This window comes from Melospiza melodia, chromosome 10 (genome assembly GCF_035770615.1).
Source record: "Melospiza melodia melodia isolate bMelMel2 chromosome 10, bMelMel2.pri, whole genome shotgun sequence".
Lineage (NCBI taxonomy): Eukaryota > Metazoa > Chordata > Aves > Passeriformes > Passerellidae > Melospiza > Melospiza melodia.
In genome coordinates this window covers 24,110,654-24,130,949 of record NC_086203.1, presented here as the reverse complement: position 1 = coordinate 24,130,949, position 20,296 = coordinate 24,110,654, and the positions used below count along the sequence as shown (strand labels likewise).

The following is a 20,296-nucleotide window of genomic DNA, read 5'->3' as shown; positions in this document are numbered from 1 at the left end:
GAGAAGTGATTGCACAGATTTTATAGAATTTAATTTTTTTATAGATTTTTTTTTCTTTTTAAGTTTAGGGCCTTTGATTTTTTAAGAGGAAAATAAAGCCAACCAATTAACCCCTGACAGGAGGTTCATTAGAAGCTTTGTAATCCCTTGCCAAGTCTTTTGTAAAGCCAAACCAGTCTAGTACTGCGGATTTATGCAGCTTAAGCTGAACACTGGGGGAGGCCTTTAAGTAAGAACATTTGTTCAATTTTAAGATGTCTTACATTACCTCAAGATTGCCTGTGCCAGCAGAGTTGCCCAGGAGCACACAAATGCTGAGACTTTGCTCTGCAGCGATGGAAGCAGAGCCAATGATTGTGTGCCTGGCCGATGCCTTTGGTGGATGGGTGGATCAGAGTCGCTCCCTCCTCCTGCCTGGGATGCTCTGCACGGCAGGTTTTGCCATGTGGGTGTGGGGGAGAAGGAGGGGATTGGGAGTGTTGGCACCAGCAGAGGTGCAGGACAGAATGGCACAGGGATCAGGGCGTTATCCAGCCCCCAGGAAGAGCCTCAGCAGGGATTGTCTGCACACTGTGCTCCGTGAAAGATGAGAAATGCCCCAAGGCAGCAGGACCTGGGTGTCTCACAACATACTCCTGTGCACTCCTCAAATAGAGGGGCATCAAGTAGTCTGAGAAAATTTGAGATAAATTGCATAATGTGTTCGTTTTTATAAATTAAAATTAAACTACTGAAGAGGCATTGCATTTCCAATGCAAAATGCATGTCACTCTTCAGGCACATTTCGACAGAATATATTGAAAATGGTTCACTTCAAGAAACCTCTATAATGGGGTGATTCAGCAGCTAGGAAAGAGTGCAGAATTTTATATTCTGTTTATATCCATGTCATTGATATTCTTTTATACTGTGAATTGTGTTAAATTAGCAGCTGAATTTTTCTGAAGAAATTCAGACCCTATTTTGCCAGCAACCGGCTCAATCCTGACATGAGAGCTGGCACTGCGCTCCCTGCATATACCTGTATTTTGAGGGAAATCTGCTTTTCCCAACTTCTTTAATAATAAAAATAAGGGGGTGGGGGGTATCCACATCTAGGTTATCACTGTGAGAGAAGATACTTGTTTATTTGTTTATTCTGGATACTTTGGCAGTGGTGCTGCTGCAGCCACCCCTCTGTCGGCATGGCACATCCTCTGCCCTGGGTCTCACAGTTGCTGAGGGTCCTTTTGGAAAGGACAGCGTGCTGTGGGATGAGATCCCAGGGTGCTGAGGTGGAGTCTGAGTCATTGTGGCATTTCTCCTGCAGGCCTGACGGGATAGGAACGGTGACCGTGGACGAGAAAGAGCGTTTCGAGGAGATCAAGGAGCGGCTCCGGGTGCTGCTGGAGAATCAGATCACACATTTCAGGTAAAGGCACAGAGCCCAGGCTGAATGCGAGAAGAATGATTTCCTCACAGCTCCCTCCTATAAGCAGCAAAGCCAAAAGGCAGGTTTTGAATGCACACAGGAATTTTGCATAAGTGACACAGACCTACACAGGGCAGTGAAGCATGTTTATAGCTGCCGTGTGATTTTAAATATATATCCTTTAAAGGATATTTCAAACCATCTTGCTCCCATAGGCATGGTAAAGCTGTGGATTTTGTCTAAAATATAACAACAAAAAATCTCTTATCCTTATCCTCTTATTTCTCTGTTCCTCTCTGCTCAGTTATAACCCATTTACCTTCTCCCTAGAGCTGACAGGCAGGGCTTTCTGCAGGGATGTCACAGTATGGAAAGATACCCCCCAAAAAAAGGGATGAATGGCCCCCAGCACACTGGTCAGGTCAGGCAGGCTGTGCTTATTCACACAGATGGGTGATGTGCATTACCTACACCCTGGTGCATTGCCAGGTCTCTAGCTGGAAATAAATGTCCCTTCCATAGGGTCTTTTTTTCCCTCATTTTTAGAAGAAGGTATTATCTCTCCAAGGAGATCTAAAAACTCTCCAGGTAACGCCCAGATTTAAGAAACTGCTAAAACTCTCAGCTTATTACTACCCATATTCTCTTTTGCTACCTTAGTCTCCACCAACAAAGCCTTTCAGGAAGTTACCCTATAGAAAGACTGCTTATTCCAGGCAGAGACTAGAGAATTGCTTGGACAGACTTGGGAAAGCATCTTTATGGCTCAGGAAAGGTTTTCATGTGCACTTGGTCTAATGCTAAGATAATGTGCTTTTTCTAGGTACTGCTTCCCATTTGGCCGTCCAGAGGGTGCACTGAAAGCCACTCTGTCGCTGCTGGAAAGGGTAAGCACAGAAACAGCAGAGAATAATTAAAATGACCTGTTCTCATATATCCTTCTATCTCAAAAAGCTTGAGGAGCTGTTGGCTTTGCGTAGGACATGTAATTAATGATATCTTACACTGAAATGTGGGGCTTAGGTGGGGTTGGTGTCTTCTGCCTCAGCTGAGAGGCAGGTGTGTAGCCTGACCACTAAGGGCACAATATTCTGTGTCTGTGTTGTCAGGTAAGGGTGAGGGGTCTGCCTGGCAAAGGTCCACATCACAGACCTTTGGCAGCAATGCCTGGCTGCTGCCTGGTGAAATTCCCATCTTGAGGCAGACTTGTTCCCTCTGGATGTATAAAACCTGCTCACCATGATCCTCCTCCCCATCCCCACTCCAACATCCTTCCCACCTCTGCTAACCTACAGTGTGGCCAAGTCCAGACCCAAACCCAAGTCAGTCAGTAGAGCCTGAAAAGGGCAAAACATTGCTTGGTACTGGGCAAGTTGTGACAGATTTTAATGTCATAACCTAAAAAATCATCACAGACTTCGGGATGTAAATACAGAAGGGGAATAATACAGTCCCACATCTTAGGCTGCCCAAGGTGACCTTGCAGTGAGTCCTGTGATTGTACACATGCCCTGAGAGCCACACAGCACTAGCATAGGAATGGCTGTTTGTGCTGGGCTTGGAGAAAAGCAGTTCTATGTGCCACAACAAATCAGATTTTCTTGTGTCAAGGTTCTGATGAAAGACATAGTTACTCCGGTCCCTCAAGAGGAGGTAAAAACAGTCATCCGTAAATGCTTGGAGCAAGCAGCTCTAGTCAATTATACTCGACTATCAGAGTATGCCAAAATTGAAGGTAAGGCTCTTTCTTTCTGAAATTAAAATTTTTCTTATGTTTCTAGGTGGCAACTTAGGTGGCTGGGAGCTCTTTAAAAAAAGCTCATTTGCTATTTACTCTCTTGTCGGTAAAGCTGTTGTGATTCAGAATCATTTTTGTGGTGTTGGCTTCGGAAGCAGTTAAGAATGGAAGCTATGCAAATCATTTCTTTTTCTGGAAAGGAGAGAGGAAACAGTTAAAAAGAGCTGTAGCTTTTTTTCCCTTTGATCGTTAGTGCGTTTGGCCAGTGGTGTAGTATTCAGACTCACGTCGTGGTTTTAAAAAACAAATTGAAAAATACTTGGGATGTCATCTTTACAGCTGAAGGTATACTGCAGCTAATTGCTTGTGACACTTCAGGAGACAAATGAAAAATAAAAAGCTGAAAAACTGTTTAATCTATGTTTAATCATTTGTAGCCAATTTAAAATGTCTTTTTTTCTGGGTGTGTTTCATTGTCTTTGCAGTTTGCATTGCAGTCATTGATCAGTGATCCCATACTTGCATCGGATTTCTTTCTTGTCACTCTGAATCTGGCAAAGCTGATATTTTTGACCTTTTAAGTTATGGGAGAATAATAACCAGTGACCAGAGACACATGTAGCCATCAAAAAGACATTTTAAAGTTTGCTGGAGGATATGTGTTACTGAAAGTCTATGATTCAGTCGTTCTTTATATGTTATCAGTTTATGTTGGTACTTTGTTGGCTGCTCTTCCCGACTTCAAACTCCCACCCAACTTTTTCCAAGTTCCCAATTACTTAAACCTGTGTGTTCCAGATGAATGGTATGTTCTGACTCTGGGTTTCTGTCATGTGTGGTGTGAAGCTTTCCCACAGCCAAGATTATTGTTGTATGCCTATAGGACAATATTGAGAGGAGGAAAAAAACCCCAAACTAAAACTCCCTCTGATTTGTTCTTCGTTCTTGTTTACATGAAAAATTGGGTTGTTATTATATGGCAAATTGTCCAGGTTCTGTACATGACATGTCCTCTCTTTTTCCATTTTTTTTCTGTCTAATGATGCAAATTGTGTACCAGTGGTAATGAATTCATTGTTATGCATCCAGTGAGAAACACTTAAGAATTGGGCACTAAAAGGATGTTTATCAACTCTTGACTTGGTAATGAGTGACAAAAATAGAGAAGGAACGAAGGTTTCATAAGCACTGTATTATCAGGCAATTTATCGAAGTACTCAACTTCAGAGGATACTTTAATTGGTGTATTCTGTAAAATGCAATGTTTAAATATATTTGACAAGGATGGAGAAGGATTGAGAATCAAAAACAGCTTTTCTGTTGATGGATGCTTCTACCCAGGGCTGGCTCCCTTAGGTTCTCTGTATAAATATCACTAACTCGTTGGTAAGATTTGCTCTCTTCTTTCAGATAAATCTATGCAAAAACAAACTTTATGATCTGTAAGTAAAAATGCATTCATTTCCAAAGTAGAACAGTTAGTGTGTATTTTTCCTTTTGTGCCTCAATTCTTCTTGGTTGTGTTAATTATCTGCCCTCTCTTTTTGCACTGTGACTTTTAGGTCTGGGAATACTTTGAAGCAACAAACCTATTTTTTTTCCAGCTGCCTTTTCAGGGAAATAGTTCATTCCACACTATCTGCTCTCTTCTGCTTTTCTCCTCCTTTATCTGTGATTGGCCACAGCCACTTTTTGATGCTATTTCTACAAAAGTGGTTGTAACACCAATTTCCAAGCATGCTGGGATTGTTAATTTGAACAACCCAACATCCGCCAGCTGCATGCATCAGGTTTTCTCTCATGAGCATAGTCCACTGCATATTCAAATACTTCCTTAGAAGAGCAAATGACAACTTTACCTTGGTGAGACACATTCCTGTTCACTGGACATGGCTTTGAAATCTTGCTTTTGAGTGACATTTGAATAGCCACGTGTAAGGCACTTTTGTCAGAAATGCAGAACCAAATCAGTGGCAGCAGTGCTTAAGGCTATGCTTATGAAGAAATACCTGTGAAAGCCTTAGATACTGAAGGCTGAAATCCTTAGTATCTTGGAGCCTTAAACCAATGAAAATCTATTTCCCTCTATTCATGATGTTTTGATCATTATATTCTTGCAAACAGTTCAGAGCAAACCTCTAGAGTCATGGTCACAGCCTCTCTTGTGACTCATGGGCATGCTGAATGGTTAATCCAGTAGATCTCAAATTTTAACCCTTCTTTTTATTTTTCTTTCTTTTTTTTTTTTTCCTTCTTTTTATTCTGTGTGTATCCCAAAATACTCTGTGGCTTTCCTTTTAACCTGATATGAAGTTTTCCTCTGACCTATAGCCTGTAACCTCTTTACCTCTGACCTAAGCCTCTTGCATGCCCAAATCCTCTTTTATAGGGAAAAAGAGAGAAATGTATGAGCATCCTGTCTTCTGCTTGGCCTCTCAAGTGATGGATTTAACCATTCGTGAGTACCTACCACCCTCCTCTCCATGCTGTCCTCACTTTCTCTGTTCTCATTACCTCAAGAAAGTCCAGATCCAAACCAACTCACTCTCCTTGCTTCAAGTCTTTTAGCATTGGCTTGTCTGTTGCTTCTGTCTGTGAAACCCAGTGTGAGAAGTCCAGTCACTTTCTATCAGCCTAAACCAGGTTAGACAATTAACCCATCTGTTTGTGACAAACTCAGACTGTCTGTAAGTTTTTTCAGTTCTTCTTTATGTCCGTGACCTGAATGCATTTTTACTTTGCTTCTGTGTAACCCCAGTTTGTAAAGTGCTTGTCACTGGTACACAATCAAAAGGTAGCAGCTACATTGTGGAGAAGTGAGCTAGAGGTCAGATAAAGGACACTTGGAAAAAGCCATCCCTTTGCCTGCGTACAAAATCTTTACCCAATCCTGTGTATAAGATGGTGTAAGGCTGTCCTTTCTCTGTACATCAGATCTGAATGTCTCCTGTCTGTTAGCTCTCAGCGAAAGGATGCACTCTACTTGCTCTCCTCCTCGATTTTTTTACTCACTCCTTTGCACCGAGCTCTGGAGGGGACACCCCGACCCTGCTGTCACTCGGAGACCCCCTCTGTGTCCTCAGAGCTCTCCCTCTCTGGTTTTCTATTTGTGCAGCGTTTTCTCTCCATGAAAGGAGCTTCCTTTGGTAACCCCACGCTCGGGGGGGCGGGGGGCGAGACGGGGCGACTTTTCTTTTTTCAAATGTCATATATCACGCATAACTGGGGGGCTGTGCGGTCCACTTGCTCATTAATCCTGCATATCTGTTCTTGTTTCTCTCTTTTCTCTCCTTGTTGCTTTCTCTCTTTCATATAGAGAATCAAAAGGACGCAGGTGAACAATTGTATATGCATTATAAATTGTTAGGACTGTTGAGTTATATTTATTTTGTTTTCTATTTTCATAGCTCCTTAAGATATGTACTCCTTCAGGCTGAAAATGGAGATGCATTGATACTTAAGGAGTTAATTTGTGCTGTCTATATAATCTCCTTTTCCTCCTTTCATAGAATAGAGTGTAGATTAAAAATACCCTGTAGAGATGTAGTGCCTTCTTAGGAGACAGTTGTAGAGGAGAATCTAGTCTTTGTAAAGAGAAGGTTTCTTGTTTTTCAAAAGAACTGCAGCTCATTTTGGGTGAAAAAATGTTGGTGATTTGGCCATTAATTTTCCACACCTAACAAGCACATTTATAAGTAAACTAACGTTCATTTTTGGTTTTCATACCTTCTGTTTTCTGCCCTGATGGGAGGACTGGGTTTTTCTTTATTTCTTTATTTCTATTTATTTGTTAATGTGTAACAAACAATCTGGTGGGACAGAAGTCGTGTTTGTCTCTCGTTTATAACCTGTGGTGACATGTAACAAGGCAAAGGCTCAGCTCAAGTGCACATCTCTGCAAAAGGGATGGTGGAGCTCTGTAGCCCCTCTTCTCGTTTCTGTTGTATCCCAGAGTCCTATTTCCAAAGTCCTTGAAACTTGAACTGTTCATTACTTTTTGTGAGTAGATTGTTCTGTTTTGTGGGGAAAAAAGAAAGGATCTGGTTGATTTCAGCTCTATTTGCACAGGGAAATTGCTTTAGAAGAGCAGTACACAAGGCTGGGCCAGGTTCAGGTTTCCCCAGACCTCCTCAGCTCAAATTTGGCCCATAATCTATTGCCTGATAGTAAAATGAATTGTAAATAACAAGCAATATTTAGAAAATGCAGACTAATTTTTTCTTACATTTATGAAAGGTGCAAATAAACAAAAGTAAATAGAACACTCCCAATTATTACCATTAACTGTAAAAATTAGAGTGAGCACAGGCTGTTGGGCATTAAGCACAATAACTGCATGGAGCATCGTGCTTGCTGCAACAACCTGTCACATGCCTGCAGTTTAGAAGTTCAGAATGACATTCCCATGGCCCAGCTTGTTTAAAAATAACCTGTTTCTTCCCAATGCTTGGAGCAAATAGAAGGGCACAGGGAGTTGTGACTCCACTGCTTAGTGCCCACAAATCTCCCTTGGTTTTAAATAAAAAATTTTCAGGCAAGGTCAGCAGGACTCACTTGAAACTGGTTCCTCAGCTGAAGTGGAGTAAAAAGTGACTGGAGTTTGGCCTGACTTTTTTGTTTTGCCAGAAACAAGAATAAAAATAATACCCTGAAAACAGCTTCTTAAACACACAAGTGTTACCCTTTAGTTCTCCTTTCTCCTGAGATATGTGTAGTCTCTTGTCTTGCATTAAAATATTGAAATAGAACATTAAACAGGGAATTGTGCTAAAAGAATTTAAAATAAATTACTTTAATTATTAATCAGACAAAGCTACAAACACTCAGATTGATAATTGTAACCTTTTAATAAGTGTTTGTTTATGTAGGTCAGAAATACATAATTTTAGAAAATAATAACTTCTCCATCCCTTATGCACATGAACACAAGTGCCACTTTGCACTGCTGGAGTTGGGTACAGGCAGCTTCAGAGGTGGTGCCAGCCAAGGCAGAGTTGTCAGTTTGACAATTGATTGTGTTTGGTGTAAGACTGTGAGCAGGGAGAATTCAGTTTTCAGGCTGAGTAATTCTCATATTGCAATTTAGGTTTGGTCTCTGTAAGGAGAGGTTTCTCGTGGTAGTGCTGAGTTGGTGCACAGAGATGAGCAGTGAAGGAGACAGATCTCACCTCGGTGCTTAGTGCCAGGGTGTGGGTGGCAGAGCAGTGGAACATCTCATGGAAAATAGCTGCAGAGCAGAGGGACCTACTGAAGTCCTATTGCTCTGTCCCCAAGGCAAATTGAGCTATCCAAAAATTCCAGGTTTCTGCTTGTCCAGCAGCAGCTCCATCCCCTGTGCAGGGAAGGGGTGTCCCAAGGGCACCACACCTCACCGTGCTGCAGGGCTGGCACACACTGTCCTGGCACACACAGTGTGTGGCACACTCTGTCCTGGCACACACAGTGTGTGGCACACTCTGTCCTCCCGGGGTGGGCTCCTGGGCAGGCTCAGCCTCGCTTGAAAGCACATCCAGTGGCGATGCCAGGCGTCTGTGAAGCTGGAACCCACTGAGTTCAGGGGTCAGTGCTGCCCACAGGGCACTGAGGGGCAGCTGCAGTGCCTGTACAGAGGCAGACATCCCCCAGGTGCCTGTGTCAGGCTGGGTGCCCCCAGAGGAGAGAGACTGAGCAGGGCAGCGTGGGCTGCACCAGCCCGAGCTGGCAGCAGCCATGGAGCATCTTGGTGGTGCACTGGCCCCAGCAGGCGTGGCAGGCGTCCTGCACTGAGGCAGCAGGTGCAGGAGAGCTTGGTTTCAGACTAGAGCAGCACAGCAGGTTGTTAAGGAGCAGTGGCATTTTCCAAGGCAGTCATACTGGCCCTTGTCACAGCCCCATGCTCACTTTATGTCACTCGCCTTCCCTATTTCTGGATGTCAGCCTGGGAAGCTCTGTGCACGTATCTGGAGCTCAGCTGAGGAGCTGGGCTGCCTGTCAATTGACCAGATCCTGTGTGATCTGTCAGCCCAGCCCCTGCTAGCCAATCACATTTATCACTTTGTGATAAATCACAAAGCTTAAAAAGAAAATAAAATTACATTGTTTGAGTAAATAAAAATGTAAAATATATGAAAATATCAATCTTTGTGTGCAGGAGTGGAGGCTGAAGTCATTAATAAACCCTATACTTTCACTCAGGCATGACTATAACCTGTATCCATGTGTGCTGAAATGCTGCTTTATTTGTTTCATTCCTTGAAGTGGCACTGGGCTGTGTTTAACAAAGAATCATTACGCAGCTTTCAAGATTTCCTCTTGACTTTTCAAAGGCAGTGTCTAAAGCAGTACAAAGTTACTGCAAGAGCTTCAGAAATTCAGAGATCTGCATTCTGATATTTTCTTTCTATGGGTCTCCCACAAACTGTGGGAGCGACTTGCTGCCTGGGGCATGAGACACAATTCAGATAGGCACAAATTCTTCCCTGGGCTCAATAATCATTACAAAATTAGGAGAGCAGTTCTCTCTTCAGTATGTTGAGGTTTTGAGGTGAATTGGCATCTCTTTCTGAATTAACAAAAAATTTATATGATTTTTTCTTTCCTTTAAAATCAAACATCTTATTTTGAGAGAAAAAATACCATTACTGAAATCCCTTTCAGATACATGCAAATTAATTTCATGAGTATAATAAAAGGCTTCCCTGCCTTGTCCTTGGGTTAAGTCCATTGTGCTTTATAGTTTTCTTGAAAACAGCAGCTTTTGGTATCATTTTGATTATTGGCTTACAAATGAATGCACACATAATACTTGGATGCTAAAGCCTTTGACAAGGGTCATATATTTTTAATAATTATGAGGAAATCATTGAATCAGTGGCTATGCTTCTAAAAAATATGAAAAATCAATAATATTCTTCTCCTGCTGCAAGATTGTTGCCGATGATTTAGTAGCAGAAATCACAGTGCTGAGGTAGAAATACGTAGTTGGAAAATTTTCCAGTCTGTAAAGAGCCACACACAATGAATTGTGTGCAATATCTATACCCAATGAAGCACAGATTTATCAATATACCTGTTATTGCAGGCTGAAGATCATTGCAAGCACAAACCCCGAATTTTTCAAGTAATTGAGCTTCTGCAAGTATTTATGTGCCGGTATAATGCAGAAGCATAAAAACCTTTAGAAGAGTTTGTCCAGGAAAGCACTTTGTCAGGCAGTAAGAATTTGCTCCTGATTTCAGTGAGGAAGGTGTTTAAATCTTACTCCTCTGACACACATGAGCAGCAAGTACTAGAGCATTTCTGATACTAAACTGCCTGTAGTGAGGGATCAGAGAGGAAAAGGATGGGAAAAAAGAAAAGCCAAAGTGAAACAAAACCTGCCACACGCTGCAGCTGATCACGAGCAAGTGCATTAAAATCCATCCAGCCTCACACATCTCCCTTGCTCTGAGTGGGAGCTGAGCCAGCCCTGAAAGGGACCTCACATGTCACCTCTGAGACCGGGACCTAGAGAGGTGTGTGAGCTCTAGTGCTTCATAGTGCATGGCTCTCACAACCCCATTTCTATTTAAATTTACAGAGGAAATTATTCTTTTTCCTTAGCCAGACCCTAATCTTTTAAATTTTCATGTGGTAAAGAGACAACAAAGAAAAGCATGAGTTGGGGCACATGGGTGTTCAGTGCCCACAGGAACAGAGAGAACTCTTCCCCTCCTTCACCTCCAGGTGGTTCTGCAGCCGTCAAGCAAGAGCCTTGAATTTGGGTCTGAAAAACTAAAATGTGTGAAAAGAGCTGAATATTTGTGCAGATTGGGCCAGATCAGAATTATATCAAGAGTTTATTGCTTAGCCTGCTCCAGTGCCTTGTGGGAGCTTGTTTCCAAGAGTGGGGGGATGCCAGGAGCAGGGTAAGGTGCTGGAGGGGTCTCTCACAGGCCCCCCAGAGAAGTGAGAGCCACCCTGGGGCACTGTGCTGACAACTGCACAGCGGGAGCCTCCTCCAAGCTGTTCTGTACGCGCTGCACCAGCAACTCGTGAAGATGCTGCTGCATCTCTTGCCTTTTCCTCCTCCTCTTTCTCTATTAATGACTTTTCCCTAGGACAGAAAACACTTGTGCTAATCAGGCCCGTTCAACACTGTGGAGTCTGGATGTCTGTGAAGCCTAGGAGCTATTTTTGGATGGGTAGCTGTTAGGGATGCAGGGGCTGGACTCCACATTTAAGGATGCTTGAGGGCTGCAGTGCTGACGTGTGCAATGGGGTGAAACTCAGATTCCTTTCACCTTGGCTTTGGCACTCTTAGGAAGAGCTCTTTCTCTTTGACACCCCCAACTTTGCCACCCAACAGACTCCCCTGGTTCCCACCCTGTGGTTGTCAGACATGGGTGGGAGAAGATGTGCAATTCCCTCTCCCCACCATCCCTTCCCATCCAGGGACCTTGGCACAAGCTGCTCTCCATAGCAGTGGGCAGTAAAATACTCTTCCTACATTTTCATGTCAAGCTCAGGGGCAATCAGTGAGTAGCCAAATTGAATTCTTGCTTATGTTTTAAAGCAGAGTGAAAGTCATTAGGCCAATGCCCAAAAAAGCAGTTATTTTTGTCACTTGAGGGGCTGAGAGGTTTGTTTCTGGGGATAAAGTCACCCTTGCTAAATGTTGATCAAAGATCAGGATTACTCCAGAGATGGAAGAATAGATTTGCTTTTCCCGTTGTAAGAAAACAAGGAAAAGAAAGAAAGACAGTAGCTTGAATCTGAGAGTCTGAATTAATCATTACACAGCCTAAATGACTAAAAATGTGTGAGTGTGTGTGTGCATGTGTGTGCATTGTATGTGATTTTATGTATGTGTGTATGTATGTATGTATGTATGTGTATCTATCCCTGTGTATGGAGAGGGGCACCAACCTAACTCACACTCCTTAATGGTTTACTCGAATATTCTTTATTATACTTCGCTAAGTGTTGTAGTTCTGTGAGAAATAAAAGCAATCAGAAATCTCCTTTACACAAGCCAACTGATTTTTTTTCCCCCACTGGAAAATGCAAGCAAAATGGCAAGGACTTTTGGCAATAGAATGTCCAGATAAATATGCCAGATTCCTTGCAAATGGAATGATTAAAAATAGTCACAATGCTGCTAAAAACTGTTATTAAAAGGAATAGAAACTATTGTGTTAATATATTCACAGCATATAATTTATTCTCTGGGTGTATGTAAAAGGAAAGGCTATTTTCTTTGAATTTTTCCTATGCTGATATTGTAAACTATATGACAGATGGGTCAAGTCCTGATTGCAGTATTCTAACATTTGGAATAGCAAGTAACATATTTGATAGAGCTGGCAAGTTTTTATATATGATTCAACCCAGAATATAAAAGCCACTAGAATTCCAAGTTGAAAATAATTAAATGAGCTGGAAACGATCAGGAACCACACATTTTTAAGTGACAGATTTTTTTACATGTTTAAATTGCACAAGAATATTTTATAGCTCCCTTTAACCAACAGTGACGTTTAATTCTAAAATGTGTAATTGATATTTGCAAAGCAATTAATTCCTATGGCTCATTATTCTATTGCTAAACGTGCCTAAGCATTGGGGAGCTGACTTCAAGTTGTGTTTTTTAGTTCACCTTTTCTGAATTCCAGAGTTTTAACTGAATTAACCCATCTCAGTCTCCTGGTGTGACTGCACTAAGTGTGGTTTCATACTTGCATTGAATTTTTAGCTTTCTGATTGCATGGTGCTGTAGGACTTTCGAATCTGCTGATTTCTAGAATACATGTTGTCAAATGGTGTCATTACCGTGTAATACCCCAAATACCGATAAGCAAAAACCCAGCAGCTTATTCCATTCCTATTTGATCATTTCTGCTTATGTTCCTTTTGAAACTCCCATCTTTTTTGTCACTGTTTATGAAGTCATTTGTCTCTTTACTTTTGGCGTCTCTCTCTCCGTCACGCACCACCAGCCCGTCCGCCCAAGCCGAAGCCGCCGGCTGGGCCACCACCATCATCTCCTCAAACGCAGACTAACATGATAGATCATGTGCTCAAAGGCATGGCCAAACAGCCGCCAAGTACTGTAATAGTCTTCCTTTCTTTTATTCAGTGGTTTCCTAGTCTAGCAGCCGCTCGTGTAGCCGTAGAAAGCTAGTCCTCATATGCAGCTTGGTACATACAAAGCACCTAGCGCGACGTGGTAGGCTTTAGAGATCTAGAGGTAGCATTTATTTCAAAATGTCCACATTTTTTTGTCTAGCAATGTCTGACATATGCAACATTTTCAAATATCAACGTCAGCACAAAATAACATTGTTGTTGCATAACATTTTGCATGGAAACTATAAATATGTATGAGCTTTACATGATGTTGGATGAAATGTTTGATAAGTATATCGTATACGTTTCATGTAACTGTCAGTGCTCCAGCTATCTTAGCAGAATATTCTGATGTATAGTAACTTAACCAGGGAAATATTTAAAATAAGAAGGAAAAAAATTAAGATTGACATCTGCTGGCTGCCAAAGTTATATAAGCATCAATATTTTCTTTAAAGACAGCATCTTTGAGCAGTTGTTCTTATTAACACTTTTGTCTTTTAGTTATATTTGAGAGCAGATCAATGTTGCAAATGAGAATGGGCCTGATGCTGCGCTGATCAATGGAAAAGCTTCCCCTTGGCTTTGGAGGTGCAGAAACAACCAGATCTTACTGAGGGACCTGTCTTTGGGCTCCTTTTGCAAACAGAAGTGGTTTCTACTTCTTGTAGCCATTGTGGTGCTGGATAGTGTAGGACAGAGACTGAGGAGATAACCAGGAGCTTTCCAATTTCAGTATTTGCTCAGTAAATTATATTAAAGGGAACCTTGATTTTTTTTTTTTTGTTTGTTTGTTTCCAATGATATAACAAACAGCAGCAAAACTGGAGAAGAAACACCCAAGGCCCTTATCTGTGCCATAAATCAGTAAAACTATAGGGTTCATTTGCATGGTACTTTACCATCCCTCAGCCAAGCTGAGCCCCTACAAGGCCAGACTCCAGCTTGCTGAGCTCCTCCAAAAACCAGCCACATTTGGGACTGTCCTGAAACATATGGCTTTCCTTTTCGTGGGAACTGTGTAACCTGTAGACAGGTATTCAGGGATAACTAGGGGCTGGCAAGGCTTTGGCGGGGAGAATGAAGTCCTGTAAGCTCCCTGAGCCTTCAGCAAGGCAGGGGTTTCTCCCTGGGTTATCCAGTCCAGCGGAACAGGCCACCTTGTGCAACCTCAAGCTTCTGCCCCACCAGTAAACAAGATCAAACACTAGGAAAAAAGAGGGCGTGTGGAAGGCTGGAGTGAGATGCCCTGTGAACACTTGGCCTGTTGGCATATGGATCCCAAGGGGCAAATCTCCCACTCCACCCCTGCTCCAAACAACCGTCACAGGGAGAGTTTGCCCACCCCAGGGCAGTGAGCTGCCCTTTGATACCATGGAGAGGCCAAAACACCTACGGATGCAGAGGTATGGAGTGGCTGTGCACTGAAATGCCTCTCTTTGCCCTTGCTGCTCAGGAGAGCTGGGACTGGGAGCTGGGTGTGAGCTAGAGAGACGTGTCTGTGGTCAGCTCTGTGGAAGCTGTCCTGCAGGGAAATTGTGGCTATTTTCTTTTCCTCTACGTTATTTCTAATGAAATGCTTTAAATGTTCCGTATTGTTAGCACCTCATATTTTTAATATGTTATTAATAATATGAATTACCTGGAAGAATATAATTTAATTATTTTTTAGAGTTTTCAGAAAACACTGCAAAAGGACTCAAAATAGGTAAACACCAAGCTCCAGGATTTAAACTCTTTGGTTTGTTTTTGCGAGGTTTTTGTTTTAAAGTTGTGTCTCTTTTCCCATATTAATCTTACCCATGACTGTGGGATTTACCACTTTTCACTCCCTCCAGCATGCATAACTCCTGACCCTTGTGGAGTTAAATCCTGGAGCAAGACAGACCTGCAAGTTTTGCTTTCAGAAGCAAGTGACATTTAAATTGCTCTAGTCTGACAATTTATTACAAGTGCAGACAGATTTGTTTGAATTGATCTTCTTAAAAGAATTTTTAAATGATATAGATATGATTCCTATAATAGCATCATCAAGATTGAAGGATACATATTGTTCATACATTAGTGGCCAGATGCTGTCTTTAGGGAATGTGATGTTCTTATTTGAGCTAATAAAGTGCCCCCATAAAGCAAACCAACTCAGACAGTATTGTGAAATTTGGAGCTGGAGCACTGTATTTTCCTAGTATAATAACGAATGTGGCTTTCTGGTTTGCTCAGTACTAATTATATAAGCATTTAACATATGCATGAAAAGATCTTTTAAGCTGCAGAATATTATGGTTTTTTTTTTTTTTTTAACCTCTAAAATAACTCACTGTTCGTCTAGCTTTTCACCCTGCCTTCCTTTTAACTTGAGTTCTTGTACTACAGAGAATGTAGGCCGGTTAGTCACACCAGCTAAAAAGTTAGAAGACACAATACGTCTGGCAGAGTTGGTAATTGAAGTCCTACAGCAAAACGAAGAGCACCACGCAGAGGTGAGCAGCGTCCCCGGCGAGGTCGTGTCCCCACAGGTCTCCCACAGGATCCGGTGGGAGCTTTGTGTATTTGTGTGATGTCTGCCCAGCTGGTGCTGGTTATCTTTTTCAAAAGCTGGAAGTACACTGGAGTACGATGGAGGCAAGGTGCACTTCAGGAGGAATGTGTTTTCAGAGGGGAGGGAGGGCTAAAGGATGAATTAACTGAGTTGTGCTCTCCTCGATGTCAGTCTGCAGCCTTTCTGACAGGGCCAGTCTGGCCAAAATATTCACCACCAACTACCTCCAAGAGCAAGCCCATCCACTTTCCAGAAAGGTATTTCCAAATCCTGAGCTGTGCTGTGTGCCTCCAGCCAGCATGAGCAGCCCTGCCGCAGTTGCTGCTCCTGCTGTCCGGGGGGAGCAAGGAAAACTGCAACAAAACAGAACCATTCTCCTGTCTGCCCCTTTCTGAGAATTCAGGTTGTTTCCAGGGGTCCCCCTGGGCCTCTCCAGTACATGATTAACTCACCTGGTTTCCTGTTGGCCTCTTCTGCCTTGGTTTATTGGTAATACCTCAATGACTAGTCACAGAGGTTAGGATGAACTGTGCTCTGTTACTCATTGTCTGGGTTATCTAAAGCCTAATACAACCACTCCTAACTCTTTGAAGCACCTTAACAGAAAGATTTGTGTATTAAAACCACTGAAACCATGTCATAGTCAGATATACACCAGAAAATCATGAGGCTTGATCCTGGAAACACTTGGTCCCACAGGCAGCTGGCATGGCTGGCTGTAGTCCTGCTCTCAGCACGTCAGGACATTTCTCCCTGAGCAGGTGATGTTGCATACCCATGTAAGTATTTGCAGGATTGAGCCTTGAGTTCTCTGTAAATCTGGTGCTCTTGAATGCGTATTGAAAAGTTAATAATTTTAAAATTCGGAGTGAACAGTTATTGTTTATGACTGTAGGTATTGTTGCACTCTTTCACTATTTTCTCTTTTCCTTCCCATTGATATATATATAGATATAGATATACTCACAGTATTTTTCATTAAGAGCATTTGATAAATAATTTCACAATCACCTAAAAATCATTCCAGTGTGTATTAAATATGCAGTATAGTTTTACTTATTGATAATACACAGCAATCCACAAAACCCAACTAACGCCTGATTACATATTTAAATTTCCTCCCTGTTTTTCTACTGTTCATTCAATCTTGGATGATCCTGGCAGGGGAAAGAGGTATGTGACTAAACCGAATGAAACGAGTCACTCCTGTCATATTCCGTGCATGCCCTCTCAGTGCCATGTTTCCTACTGGGATTTTACCCTGGTTGCCCTCGCTTCCGTAACTTTGACCGAGGAATGTAACAGCAACTTTGGGTCAGCTGCTTGCAGAGCTGGTGGCCTGACACAGGAGGGTAAATGTGGCATAGCAGTCCAGTCCATGCATGCAGCAATGGGTATATTTTACGAGCGCTGCAGTTACATCCCAACACAACCCTACCTGCCTGGACTCGCTCCTCAGCCTGTTGTTACCTGTTGTTTGCATTCACCCCACCTCTAGTACACTGTGGTGGAGATGGACTAAGTACTACACGAGTGCCTAGAATGGTAGTGGTCTTCCTCTGGTTTTGTCTGTATGTGCCTTGTACTGGATATACAGTATTTATATGTAGAGAGAGAATATATGGGGTGAAGAGTGAAATAAACCTCCTTTTTACTAAAGCAAAGGGTGCTTGAGAGCACTGTGCTTGTGCAAAAACTGTTTTATTCCACTCCTCACCAGCACAGGCTGGATGTACAACCAGCTGGGAAGGAGCTGTTTTTTAAAACACAGCTTATTTTGAAAAGAGGAAGCAGTTGCAGGACCAGTCACACTCAGCCAGCCATGCTGCCAAGATCCTCACATGATGAGGAAGGCTCAGAACTGTTCTCCAGCATCTTTTGTGTCACAAGGTTTTGATTAGAGACAGAAGGTTAATGCCAAGACAGATAGGAGGCATCCCTATCCCTTGTTCTGAATGGGGACTTGGAAGGATGAAATCCATCTCTCTCCAGAAGCCCAGCACACTGTCGGTGCATTTTGAATCCCTGTCCTGAGGGTGGCTGTGGCATTTCAGCAGTGCACAGGCAACTGGCCAGCTCTCTGCACACTTTGAATTGCACCCAGGGAAGGGAGAGAAGAGGCTGGGTGGTTTATCACTGATTTTTATTATGTGTTGTAGCTACATTATACTGTCACTGTGCAATGAGCGTTGCTGAGGTATTACACTTTCTTTTTCCCCGTGTATAATTCCAGGTGACTTTTTTTATATGTTGTCACTCACCTGGAGAAGGCTTGACCTGTGAGGTGTGACTCTTTGGTCTACTTCGGTTATTCAGTAGAAAATTGCACTGCTTACTGAAGAAATGCCTTACTTTACTGAAAAGCAATAGTTTTTGCAATTAACATATGCCCCTTTTTTCCCCATGTGGACATCCAGGCAGACTCCCTAATGAAAATGTAGAAAATAATACTCAGAGCATGTTCAAAAATCATTACAAGAGGAGTATCGTGTCTAGTCAGTCAGGTTTGTCTTACCCATGAGAAGGAAGCAACGCAGCACAGGCAGAAATAGCAGAATCTGTGTGCCTATGTCTGTAATCTGGGAGCAGGAGGTCTCTGGCATTCTATCATCTCTCCCATCAGATGTCTCCTAGCTCCCTTTCCCTTCCTCTGGATGACTGATGACAAATGCCAGGGGCAATGTCATTCACCTGTTTTTAAATTTGTGTTTTCTCTCTCTATGTATACATATGTGTATATGTATATATGTATCTTAACTCCTTGAGGTCATACATATATACATGTGTATCCATGTGTAAAATATACAATAATAGGTGTGTTTGGCTAGAAAGCACACTTTTCCCCCCTTTACATTATTATTTAAGCAAAGCAGGTAAGTAGATGGTAAATAAATGAAATTTTACCATCTTGAAAAAGGTTTTCTAAGTATGGTGTTACCAATCCTACTTACAGAAATTAGGGAGGAGGTTGAGGATCCTGACAGAAGTTTGAGAATTACGGAGTTAAAATTTGACTTTTCAAGCAAAAGGAAAACTGTTACTGATTTGGGCATAATTTTTTTTCCACCAATGATCATATGCTTTTCTTTTTTTAAAATAGCTCTTTTTTTCCTTTTTCATGAAAGCAGGTTCTTATTGCAGGACTCTGAAGTGTTTATATTGGGATTTGCTACAGAAAATGTTCTTTGGCCTCCCCTCTTTTCCCTTCCCCCCAAATGCCGGTTGCCATCGTAGGGGTCACTGCATGCCCGCAGACCCAGGGCAGTGTTGGGTGGGTGCCAGCATGGCAGGCTCTGGGCAGGCAGAGCCAGAGAAACCACATCAGAGCAAGGACAGCTCCCACAGCCCCCCTGAAAACCACAGCCTGGCCTTGCTGAGATAAGAGGACCCTGCACAGCCCCACTGCTCAGCAGAGCTCCTTTCCCACCCACCTCTGTGAAGAGGTTGGAACAGGCATCAGGAGCACACCTGACTCTTGATGGTTTTGGTTCTTCCGTGGTCTCTCAGAGGTTTGATGCCTCCCAGCATGGCACTCACTGCCATCCAGCCCTGTACCTGGCTGGAAACCAGCACCAAATGTGGAGAAGTGCTGAAGGGCTCTGCCCCACACCTCAGCCCCACACAGGCTCCCTCACCTTGGTTTGACTTTCCCAGAGTGAGAGCTCTGCAGGGCCACTGTCACCACTACCACTGTACTCTGAGCATCCCCAAGCAGGAGATGCTGCAGCAGAGCTGGCCAGCTTCCTCCATGGGCCTGAAGCTGAGGACAGCCTGCAGACAAAGACTCTGCTGTAGCCACCTTGTCCCCATGCCATGACCACTGGGACGCTCACCTCCTGGTGTTGCTGCTTCAGGCATGGGCAGACACTGAAGCTGTGCCTTCATCTTCACCCCCATTACAGGGCAGCCCAATCCTAAGATTAGTTTGGGGGTCATGTGGTTATTTTGGTTATTTGTTTTGCATCTTGGATGTGCTCTAGGATGAAAATGCCGAGTGCAGTGCCCAATCTATCCATGCCTTCACATCCATTTTATATCAACTCATGGAATAATAGCAGGGCAGTGTCAGTCTGCTTTGTATTTTAAAGGATTGAAGGAGTGGAAATAGTTCCAAAGACCCCCTGCCACTATCACTGGCAGCTGAGAAGCTGAGCCAAAACAGGAAAAACTATGGCAGTAACCTGTTTTGGAGGTGCTGTTCCCTCTCCATGACCAGGTGAACCAGTAGCTGGAATTGTGCTGTGCACATCAGTGAATCAGAACTGAACCCTGAGTGAAAGCCCATTCTGCTTATTCATGTCTGCAAAAACATACAAAAAATGCCCCTCCCTGACTGGCAATTCCTCTTCAAACTGATTCCTCCATTCCCAATGCCCTCCGTTTCATCTCCACTCTTGTGCCTAAGCTAGAGGTTTCTTTTTCTTGCCAAGTGCCGCAAAGCTGTTCCTGAGCTCCTTTAAGTCACTGAGTAATTTCCTATCACTTCCAAATGACAGCACATGGTCCTGTGGACAGCTCTTCT

General features: G+C 42.9%; 1 protein-coding gene across 9 annotated transcripts in view; it reads left to right on the top strand.

Annotated features, from left to right (window-relative positions):
* Positions 1–20,296, top strand: part of CADPS (calcium dependent secretion activator) — a 203,498-nt gene that overhangs the window by 131,848 nt on the left and 51,354 nt on the right. For 4 of the 9 annotated variants that reach the window (XM_063164922.1, XM_063164921.1, XM_063164916.1 and 1 more), the window contains exons 14-19: positions 1,310–1,411; positions 2,235–2,298; positions 3,023–3,146; positions 5,539–5,607; positions 6,466–6,483; positions 15,609–15,715. In XM_063164922.1, the coding sequence (XP_063020992.1) occupies positions 1,310–1,411; positions 2,235–2,298; positions 3,023–3,146; positions 5,539–5,607; positions 6,466–6,483; positions 15,609–15,715 (484 nt within the window). The remainder of the gene's footprint in view (positions 1–1,309; positions 1,412–2,234; positions 2,299–3,022; positions 3,147–5,538; positions 5,608–6,465; positions 6,484–15,608; positions 15,716–20,296) is intronic. The other 5 variants (XM_063164923.1, XM_063164918.1, XM_063164917.1 and 2 more) reach the window with 2 other exon arrangements.